We start from the raw sequence: 11,130 nt of genomic DNA, 5'->3' as shown, positions 1-11,130 counted from the left end.
TTCAGATAGCTTTTTATTTGGATGTGTCTTGCACTCTTAAGCTATTCATTACAACTTCAAAATTCAATACATTTGTCATTTTTCATGAAATTAGGTGTTGGGACTGTATCTGCAAGTAGAGAGTAAAAGGAACCAGCCTGCCTCAGAGCCCTTGAAGTACATGGTCTGGAGAAAGAGATTAATGAATGTGCTGTTGACGATAAAGTAACCACCCCAGATAAGCCCCTTTCAGACGTGGACAGTAATCTGTAAAAGCCAATTTTACTGTATGTGTTGACGTCTTGTTTGAAAATGTCCACCAGTCAATTTGCCAGAACCCACAGGGGCAGATCTAGAGGGGTGGTATGGGGCGGCAGTGGCCACCCCTAACAAATGCATGGCCACCCCAGTTCAGTGTCAAATGCTGTCAAGTTTACCACAATCATTTATATTTCAAAATAACATGTTAAAAAACAGAAATTTGCCAAATATTGCCATTATTAATGGCCGTGCTTGACTCAGTGACTTAAGTTCAATTAAAAATAGACTTGTATTTGGGAAATGTCTGAAAATATAGATTTATTGATTTCCAATGCCACCTTCAGACATTTCTATTTAATGCTTTACTAATGTGCCACAATAATGTAATATTTTTTAGTTCAAATATTTTTTTTTTCAAAGCAAATATATGTGATTGTTTGTGATTATATCAGCATATATTTCTGCCACCCCTTAAAGTCCCCTTTTCACCCTCTTGCCATCCAATTAATAATTCCCTAGATCCGCCTCTGAGAACCTAGTCAAAGTATTCAAAAAAAATTTCTACCTGACTGAAGTCTAAGTAAAAATAACTACAATGCAAAATGTACACAGAGGATTTTGACATTTTTACATACGTTATGATGTTTCTTTGGGACATTGTTCTCCATGTGCTACTGCTGTCTCACCCCAGTGCCTTCAGAGCGAGAAGGTTTGGCTCTCCACAAGTAACCTGCCCTTACAAATGGAATCCAGGAAGCTGGCCCCAAGGTTAATGATATTCATAACTATGTTTTCATTAATGTATAATCAGCTGAATATCGGAATCGTTCTTTCCTTAGAATTAACCTTATATATTTACAGACGCTGTGGGTCATTTCCACTGGCTGTAGATAGGGGCGTTCACATTTTTTGGACATTTCGTGGCCACCGCAGTTTCTCCTTCACACATGGTAGGAGACTGTGAAACAAACATGCAACTATATGGGCCACTAAATCCTACACACTGGACAAGTCAAATGTAGGTTTGGAAGGGAATGATAAATTAAATATAAATTACACAGAATGAGCTGGTTTTGAGGATGAGGATGTTTTTACAGTTTTACTTATTGCTATAGATCATTGTGTGAGAAAGGAGTACGTTTTCTCTCTGACTAACTGTCAGGCTGAAAACTAGGTACCAGGTACTATCCATAATGGAAAACCAAAAAAGAGTGAGTGGAGTTGAGTACCATGTGGTGGAAATGCAACTAATGTTCACCAGCAATAACTTTGTCTGTCTGCTGTTTGGGGCTGAGCAGGTAGCTCATAGTGGGTTTATTAGAGCCTTTTTAACTGACAACACTGCCTGCTGCTGCTAGAAATACATACGGGCCTGAAAACCAAAACAATTAGCTAAAATGTGCTAAAAATACTAATACTAAAAAGAACTGCTGAATCGGTTGATACATTCGGTTGAAAAACTTGTCACTACCTTACACATAATCAGATCCATTGGTAATGTAATAATATGAATTATAGTAGCTTTAATGATGTTTAAAATGTAAGTTTTGCAGGTATGTGGTCAAAAGAAAAGTTTGACAAATTGTAATTATGACCTGATAATGCCACAAAATGGAAAGTCTGGGGGTCACAAAAGTTATCACATTTCATTCATGGGGAACGTGAATGTCTGTATTAAATCTAATATTTGTTGAGATATTTAAGTGTGAACCAAACTTTTGGACCAACTGACTGACCAACATTACCATCTGTAAAGCAGTAAGTCAAAAAGCAGTCAATGCCTTATTTTCTTAGACTGAGCAGTATTTTGTAAAACAATATGAATAATAATAATAATATGTCATGTATCTGTATTTATGCATTGAAATGCCTGTTTTTTTTTTCAAAGTAGTATACAAATACTCATTACCAGGGTAAATCCTGCATTCAAATCATTGTTTACTATTCTCAGCCAAATGTACTACAAAAGTCAACTTAGTAATTATACCTAATAACTATATACAGTATGGTTATATTTTCAATGTTCTTATTTCATTAAATTATTATCAATGATGCATTAACATATAAGCAGAATTTTCCCCTGTTTTGTTTTTAATAGGGACTATTTTATTCAGTAGAAAGTAGTTCTGTAGCAAAGTGTTGATAGTGTGCCGCCATCCAAAAAAATGTTTTGGAACTTTGGAAACAGGTGGGGACAGAAATCTCAGACACAGATAGTGTGCTTTAGGTGAACAGATCCTTTAATGTTGTAGCTAATTTGGCTCATTTAACTACTTGATATACTGTTGGGAAATGTATTCTACACCAGTGCATCATACTTTATAAGCTGGTTACAAGATTTTCATGAAAAAGTCTTCATGCGTTATAAAATGTAAATCATGTGAGGGTTCTTTACAATGTTCAACAGGGCTGGGGAATATAGTTAATATTAATCAAACTGAGGTTCCATTAAACTCCCTTTAACCTATTTTGTTTTGACAAGCCATACAAACAAAACAACTGTTGAAAATTGTTCAAACACATACAGACTACAATGCCCACAATCCACCGGGCCGGTGACCGTTTTGAGTGCGTGCCCTCGTAGGGGAGCAGACACTGCACTGTGCGATCGTGCAGCCGGCCTCGGCGTTGGTTAGAGGTAAGTTTATATTACTTATTTTTAGGAAACCCTCTTATAGAATAGTGAATGGAAACATGTGCGGAAACAAAAAGCGCTGGGTTGGTGTGACATTTGACCAAGTATACGGTAATATAAGTAGTTCAATGGGCTGCTCCTGTCCGGTTTTGGGCTGTCGTTGGGCACGCCTATGTGGGGTAGCGTTAGTTAGCTGCTCCGGGGCTCCGGAGCTGTGTGTGTGCGGGCCCGGAGGAGGCATCAGCACTTGGTGGGGACGGGGTATTTTTAGCAACCGGTGAAAAGGCCAACGCCATACAATTTATCTGACGTCTAACGTTAGCTGTCGGGGAGGCATGCTAGGTATATGAACTGTCTTTTCCAACACAGGCTAAGTCAACGTTAGCAAACAAGTCAGCTCACAAGCTAACGTTAGTAGCAGCTAGTTAGCATACATTAACTAGCCATATATAAGCGTTTCTATTTATTAACACTACTAAGCAAGCTTATTTCGCTCTCACTTTAGCTGTAACTGTATTCACGCAGGTCTAGAACTATTTATGTCCCGTCGGCATTTACGCTATGTTGTTTCGACTTCGCCGCTAATTTTCGGAGCTCTCGGATTGTTCCAGTAACAACAGTGTATCGTTATGTGGAAGCACATGACTTGTGCTGTCAGTGTCACCCAAGCGGAGAGACGGCGTGTTCAGCAAAAACTCGTCTGGTATTTCAAATGTTTTTCCTTGCAGTGTGGTGATATTAGTACATTCTTTATTGCCCGGGAAGTTTGATTGTGTTTTTTTGTTGTTGTTTTTGTTTTGTTATTAGCATGTAGGGGCGTGAATTTTTTCCTAAAGTTAGGGAACTAATTGAGTACTTTTTTTTTTTTTTTTCAAGCCGAGAATCCATGTGATCTGGACAGTGCAGATTTCAGCTCTTTGGCACTTTTTTTTGTCTGTATGGTATGGGGCTATATACAGGACTCAGCTGGTGAAGATTATAAAGTTCAAATATTGTTTAAACTGCTTTAGAGAGATGTTTTACCCTTGACAGATACCTATTGGATGGAATATATTAGAAACACCTGACAGATCTTTAGGCGTTCAGCTGGGATGAGATCTGCCAGTAATTCACATCATTTTCATATTCTTTAGCCAACCAACCTAGTTTTTTTTAAAAAGCTTTTCTTTCTGGCTCCCATTCTGTCTTTCTGACCTCATCATCTGCCATCTCTCCATCTTTCCAGTGTGTGTTGCAGGGTGAGTCAGGATGGTGGACCAGCCTCTGTGGGAGCAGATAGGATCCAGCTTCGTGCAGCACTACTACCAAATGTTTGACTCTGACCGATCACAACTTGGATCCATATATGTGAGTGTGAGAGGACCATGCTTTTGTTCAGTTAGGAGGCTACTTGCCACAGGGCTGGGCTGCACCTGTGAATTAACTGTCTAAGAATGCAAAACCCAGCCTGCTTATAGGAGTGAGGCCTGTTTTTTTAATTGTTCCCGAAACTTTTTAAGCCAAATCAATTGCCAATTATTCTCATTCCAGTTCTCATTTGTGAGGATTTGCCTAAAGACTACTAACTACTACCTAAAGAGAGTAAAAAATGCATGAACATAATCAACTGGTACAAGCCATGTAAAAAGACACAGATGAAGGCTCTGCAGACTTGGCCTGAACCAAGAGGAGTATTCCAACTGTGATAACATGTCTGAGAAGTTGTTTATACGGACCTTATATGGGAAAACAGTTTTACGACGAGTCGAGGCGGAGCTGTCTCTGCAACTACACTTTTAGGCTTATATAGTGCTGTCAGGTCTGGAAGAATTGTATCCCTGATATACGAGACGATATACAATATAATCGTGTGTCTAGTAGAGGTGGGCGATATATATCGTTTGCGATAATATCGTCATTGTTGTTTTGACGATGTGCAAATTTCCATTGTCGAGTATTTAAATGACTTCGCCAAAAATATTGAAACACACGCGGAAACTCCTCACATCCACTTAATACACGGTGCAGCAACGCTCTCTACAGCATGGCAGGATTCAGTTACACGACTAGTGGGCCTACGTGATCACATGACATGATCACATGACCTTTGGCTAGCATCCTCCTTGCAACAGTTTAGCACTGCGTTGTGATGGTAGAGAGAAAATGCAAGCACCTCCAGTCCCTGAAGCTACCGGTACTTCAGATGATTTAATGCTGAGACGTGGGTCTACCTCTCTGGCATGGAAATGGTTTAGTTTCAAAAAGACTGATAAGGGTCTGTGTCAACCAAACACGTTTCTAGTGCTAGCAGCGCTTATTTTGAATACAAATCCTATGAGCCTCAGCGTTCAGAGCGCAAAGCGCCTTCAGCGGTAAAAAGATGTCAGCGGAGATGATTTTTTTAGCGCAGCGCTCAGAGCGCTTCAAGTTGAAATCTGTTCAACTTTTAACACCGCTGTGCGCTCGGTTTTTGAGCGATCTCAGCGCTAAAAACGCGTTCGATGGACACAAGCCCTAACTCAGACAATTCCAATCACACTTTAAAGGATATCGACTGATTATCGTTATCGCCAAAATCCCCAAAAATAACGAGATATTATTTTTTGCCCATATCGCCCACCCCTAGTGTCGAGATAAAAAACACTTTTTTTTTTTTTATTTATACTGGTAAATTTCCATTATCGTATTCGAATATCCGCACATGGCTTGACTTGAAGACGCTGTCTAGCTCGCCCGCATACAGTCTATATTGATTTCCTGATTTATTTTGAACAAGGGGCAAGGGGGAGACCACATCTTTCCAGTCATTCCAAAATGCTACGCCCGTTACCATTGCTGATGGCTCGGCTTGCCCATTGTATCCCCTCAAAAAAAAGTTCAACTGATTGTGTGGATATAGAATAGGTTCCAAAATGAAATTTTCATATCATCCCATGCCTACCTACGGTACTGTAGGAAAAACTAGTACTGTCACGTTTTTACAACTTTGGCATCAACTTGGTACCAAAGTATCGTTTTTTGTGACATTTCTATTTAATACTTTATTAAGAGCACTATACAGAAGATTATCATACACCATCAAATGATACTTATTCCAGTTTTATCTACATCAGAGCTTTTATTCCCCACAGTGTAACTACGAAAGAAATAAAACCCTGTCATGAATACGTATCATAATAACCCCTCAGTTTAACCTCAGTTTAAACCTTCTCTCTTTGACTCTCAAAACTTGAACTTTTTTGATTGAACTTTCATCTGTGAATAGCATCCTCTGTTGTTCATTATTTTCCCTCAAACTCTGTCTGTCTGTTTGCTCCTCACAGATCGATGCGTCATGCCTTACGTGGGAAGGACAGCAGTTCCAGGGAAAAAGAGCAATTGTCGAGAAACTCACTGTGAGTTTATCTGGTAACTTACTGCAGCTTACTGAGCTAACAGGTGGAGGGCGGCCCAATTAAGAGTCAGACCGGCAGTGTCCGTACATTAGAAACCAGGTTACTCTGAGGTTATGTAGGGAATTGTACAAACCATGTACATGGACTGTAACATGGACTGTAGTAACCAGGTTACTGTAAAATCTGAAAATACATGCAGCAGTCAAGTAATCAAATTTCTGCACAACCTTTTTGGATCTATAGTGTATTAGTGACACAAGCTACGATATGCTACTCCCTTTAAGCAGTTGTATGTGCGTGTTGTGTGAGAGCATTTGAAATGATGGTGCAGTGAGAGGACAGAATTTTAGAAATTGTCAACAGTTCAGCTGAGAGACTATAGTTTTTTTAGTGAGAATAATACTTATTATATATTCTTGTCTTGTCTTTATTAGAATAGTACATTGAAAGAATCTTTGAGGAATTTTCTGATTTCTTATTTTCATTCAATGTCAGATATACTTTTATTAACCTTTCTGTTTCTCCTCTGTGTGTGTGTGTGTGTGTGTGTGTGTGTGTGTGTGTGTGTGTGTGTGTGTGTGTGTGTGTGTGTGTGTGTGTGTGTGTGTGTGTGTGTGTGTGTGTGTGTGTGTCAGAGTCTCCCCTTCACAAAAATAGCGCATAGTATAACAGCGCAGGACCACCAGCCGACTCCAGACAGCTGCATCTTGAGTATGGTTGTAGGACAGCTAAAAGTAAGTAGCATTCACGCTCCATTTTGGAGCTTGTCATCTGTTTTCCAGCGAAACCATCACATATTGAATCTTTAAGTAAATCATGTAACCTGTGTATGTACCCGTGTTTCAAATCATTTCTCTTACCATGCTGTTCTTTCATTTAAAATTAGAGTTTAGTCTTGGCAGTTAGCATTATCACTTTCAACAGTTCTTCTATTCTTTGTCACTCACTGAATTGGGTAGAAATTGTGCGCCCAAAACTCGGCCAACAGATCAAGTACTCCACCGATTTAGCATCACACACCTGGTTCTGTTGCAGCAGAACCAGGGACCTTGACAAAGATGGCGCCCATATATTGCCCACAATGCAACTCGACTGCCAACAGTTTGGTCTGCGATTTGGATGTGATAAGCTAGTAGCAGCTAATGTAGCCTCAAGCACAGATTAGTAGAGGTCTCACTTCTTTCCAACTCCGTACCCCCAAAGTTTCAAACCTTGTAGTCTTCAGACCCAACCGATGCTGACTCAAATTACATCACATGAGTCAAGTGTTTTTTTGGGGTTTTTTTTTTAATTAAGTTTATGAAGTTCCTTCTGCAGCAAATTCTTTACACAACTTTTTTCACATATGAAGTAGTACTCCCCAACACCTGTAAACAGGTGTAAAATCAGTGGAATTCCCTTAGTGTCCATATGACGTCTGCTTCAGCCTGTTTTCCTGCAGTCCAAGGCTTTTTTCCTTTTATTGTATTCCCAATTAGCAACCATTGTTTGTTGAAAACGTTCTGCAGCAGGTACCAGTGTTGCTTTTCTAGAAAAGGGAAGGCCTTTGGAAATGTTTTGAGTGAAACATATTCAACATGTTTGTTAGACCTAAAGGATACGTGTGTTTTGGTGAGTAACACTGAATGTAAACAGATGTTTTCTTTGTAAGCTTTGTTTACAAGAATAAGTTATACTAATTAGCTGTAGCCTTGATTGGAGCTGCCGGCTAGTTGGTTCAATTGCTGTTTGTGGCTCCAATTCCTGGGGGACGTTGTTGGCATTATTCTGTCCAACTTGGCACAGAAGAAATTACATAACTGTGTCCACTGGCTCTCCACAACCAGTACACTGACTTTGATGTGCACAGCTGATAAATGGAATCACTATACTGCAGACTTTGTCCTGAACCCCGGCTGTTTCTGTTTGTGTGTGTTTGCAGGCAGATGACGACCCCATCATGGGTTTCCATCAGAGTTTCATCCTGAAGAACATTAACGATGCATGGGTGTGCACCAATGACATGTTCAGGCTGGCCATTCACAACTTTGGTTAACCCCACGCCTAGCTCTGGTGGGCAGGGGCGGCCATAGTGAAGGGCACTGTGTGATGAAGTATGGAGGGGGGGCAGGGAGGAGTTGAGGATGGAGAGAAGAGAGAACACTCATCCCTCCCTCCTGCTGTCTCATTTACGCCTGTTTTGACAAACAAGCAAACACCGGATTCTAGATGTCAATCACTGAACCTCATCCAGGTGGGTTTTCAGACCACCCCAGCCAGTAGAACTGCAACATGTTTCTTTGCTGCGAGCCGGCCGACCAATCAGATGCCCCTGTCTGCCACTCCGCTGATCTGCATGACGCTGGGAGCCCCCCATTACAATATCTACACTCAAGCCACCAGAAAGACAAACAGCTGACCGACGCCATTAACTCATGCTCTTCTCTGCTCTCCACTTCTTTACTTAATTCTATCCCTTTGTGCTCTACTGTTGACTTCACTACTGTCAACTCAGTTCTGTTAGCACTGTTGTTGACTGGTTTGTAGATCCATGTTCAGGTTCAGAGTCGGCTTCTTCAGCTCCGACTTCTTGTGTTGTAAGTTGTTTTTAGATGAACACCCGTGTGTTGCCTTAGTGTGTTTAACTAAGTTTTATCTTCCTTTACATAATTGTTTACTTTGTCATGATTCACTCTCTCTGCCAGGTTTTGCTCTCGCAAACCAAAGAGTCATGGAGGACATAAAGTTTGACCCTGCTGTGTGATTGGCTCTGATCATTCATATTCTCTCTCTCTCTATCTATCTATCTCTGTCTCTCTCAATCTCTGTCTTTCTCTCTCACACAAGTCTGGCAGTTACCATGGACTACAGCCACGATAGACAATAAAACCTGGACTTTTTTCATAATGGTGTGGCCTTGTCTCTTCATATTATTCTCTGTGGCTGATTGTTTTCCCAAACCATCATTTGTCTCTCCACAGTAAGTCTTCATACAATTTTTGTTTCTTGCAAATCTATTAGTTTGAGTGACCTTATCACAGAAGATCAGCTAGAGAAAATTGTCAAATAAATGCTCATGCCATGGGTTCACAGGATCGTAATCTGGCTCAGACTGACCTTATTAAGTTCTGATTGTGTATCAGCCAGATGTGACAGATCCACATTAAATACAGTTTGTCAATGTTGTTATAAAATCCTGTATTTCCACTATACGAGTTCAAATCATGATGGGGCTGCCGATCACTGTTGGGACTAATTCATCACTAGTAATTATATTACAGTAATTACATTCTTTAAACTAGTAACTAGTAGGGTAACTAATTATTAATACATTTCAGTACTGATATCAATAACCCCCTCCCCCCAAAAAAACATTACTTTTGTTATCATCCGCCACTATTTGAAATCCAACAATCTAATCACATCCTTGGATTTATTTTTGTAATCGGGGAGAAAATAGTTTGGAAGATGGACATGCTTATATTCAACAGCTGGACATATTACCTTGATTTTTAACAAACAAACTGGATTTAATTTTCTTCTGGAGTAGCAGAGAAGTAATTGAACTAGTAGTGTAACTAATTAGTATAGTGTGTGTATGTGTATATATATATATATTTTATTTTTTTTATTTTTTTATTTTTGCAAGAGTAATTTGTTACATTATTTGGGTTACTAGCCCAACACTGCTGCTGACTAAGCTTTAAGTGTCACTAATTCTTGGCCTTGTGTCACCTTACATAAAAACGAGGCCAATGAGTTCTATGCAGCAAGGTGTACAGGTTCTAAATTATGGGGAAAAGAGCTCTGGTGGTGGATTGATGATCAGCAGAAACCATAAGTTGGGGTATCAGGAGATAAAAAGTTGGATTGGTGAACTCCTGGTCAGCTATAGCTGCAACCAAATACACTAAAAGGTTCCCGCTGTTTATTCTCTACAACTGTTGCCACCACACAATATTTTTGTATAGTAGGGTTTCCTCCTTAAGTGTTACACAAAGGGCACTACTAGGGACTGCATGGATCAAAGATCTTATTGTCCCTGCTGCAGCGGCCATGGGTTCATGTCTGCCCTGTGGCCCTTTGCTGCGTGCCATCCCATCTCTCTTTACACCCGTTCCCCCTGTCCACATTAAGCTGTCCTGTCAATAAAGGACAAAAGACCCAAAAACTATATTCAAAACAAAAAAGAAATGTTTTACAATGACTTGTCATGGGACCAATCACTTCCTCAGAAGGTGCAGCACACTAATGCTGTTGCTCACTGACTTCTCCATACTGATTGCAACTGTCACTTATAGAGTCGATGAGTTTCAGAGAGTCAATGGGTGGAGGACACCAGACTGGTGCAAGTCTGGAGGTAGGAGCCAGTCACCTGACCGGCTCATGAGTCAGAACCTATATATAGAGTATGGAGTGTGCCTAATGAATAAATAATAGGGTTTCAGTGTTTAATAATAATAAACTGATTAACTGAAATAGCAATAAAATAATTAATCAAATCTGTAGCTGAAATGATGCCATTAAATGTGTTACTTTCACTTGATCTTAAACAAAATGTACAACTGGATTTCCAGATAACTTGCTGAGGCTCTTTATTGTTCCAAGAATGTGAATTGTGATGTTTGTCGCCACTTAACCTTTCATAAGTGCCACATGTCCAAAATGTTTGTACTCTAAAATATAAACAACTTGGCGGTGTAATGTACATTTTTCTGAATGATCTTTCCCAAAATGTATGCAGGTAAGACCAAAATAACCAGTAAAGGAAAAGGTAAGATAGAATAAATATTTGATCAAATGTGTAACTTCAAACCCTTACCATCACAAATCTTCAGTGCATTGAGATAGCAAAGTAATAGTAGGGGCACAATGTAATGGCACACCACTGTGCCACTAGGA

The 11,130-nt window shown here is 39.8% G+C and overlaps 1 protein-coding gene across 3 annotated transcripts; it reads left to right on the top strand.

Annotated features, from left to right (window-relative positions):
* Positions 1–2,775: 2,775 nt before the first annotated feature.
* Positions 2,776–9,135, top strand: nutf2 (nuclear transport factor 2). Of its 3 annotated transcripts, none has more exons than XM_051383366.1 (5): positions 2,776–2,878; positions 4,101–4,222; positions 6,178–6,249; positions 6,885–6,983; positions 8,171–9,135. In XM_051383366.1, exons 2-5 carry the CDS (start codon positions 4,124–4,126, stop codon positions 8,282–8,284), a joined length of 384 nt encoding a protein of 127 aa, XP_051239326.1. In that variant the 5' UTR covers positions 2,776–2,878; positions 4,101–4,123; the 3' UTR covers positions 8,285–9,135. The 3 variants fall into 3 exon arrangements, with proteins under 3 accessions (XP_051239326.1, XP_051239329.1, XP_051239328.1); XM_051383369.1 differs by lacking the exon at positions 2,776–2,878 and adding an exon at positions 3,086–3,217; XM_051383368.1 differs by lacking the exon at positions 2,776–2,878 and adding an exon at positions 3,296–3,578.
* Positions 9,136–11,130: the final 1,995 nt, after the last annotated feature.

Source organism: Dicentrarchus labrax, unplaced genomic scaffold (genome assembly GCF_905237075.1).
Source record: "Dicentrarchus labrax unplaced genomic scaffold, dlabrax2021, whole genome shotgun sequence".
NCBI classification, from domain to species: Eukaryota; Metazoa; Chordata; class Actinopteri; family Moronidae; genus Dicentrarchus; species Dicentrarchus labrax.
Note: the sequence above shows the minus strand (reverse complement) of the source record. Positions and strands in the feature narration are given on the sequence as shown.

Excerpts from the sequence above, each read along its gene's own strand:
- nutf2 (XM_051383366.1), top strand. The coding sequence starts at position 4,124 with ATGGTGGACCAGCCTCTGTGGGAGCAGATAGGATCCAGCTTCGTGCAG. Across the intron at positions 4,223-6,177 it reads CACAACTTGGATCCATATAT|ATCGATGCGTCATGCCTTAC; the intron begins GTGAGTGTGAGA and ends TGCTCCTCACAG. Across the intron at positions 6,250-6,884 it reads CAATTGTCGAGAAACTCACT|AGTCTCCCCTTCACAAAAAT; the intron begins GTGAGTTTATCT and ends TGTGTGTGTCAG.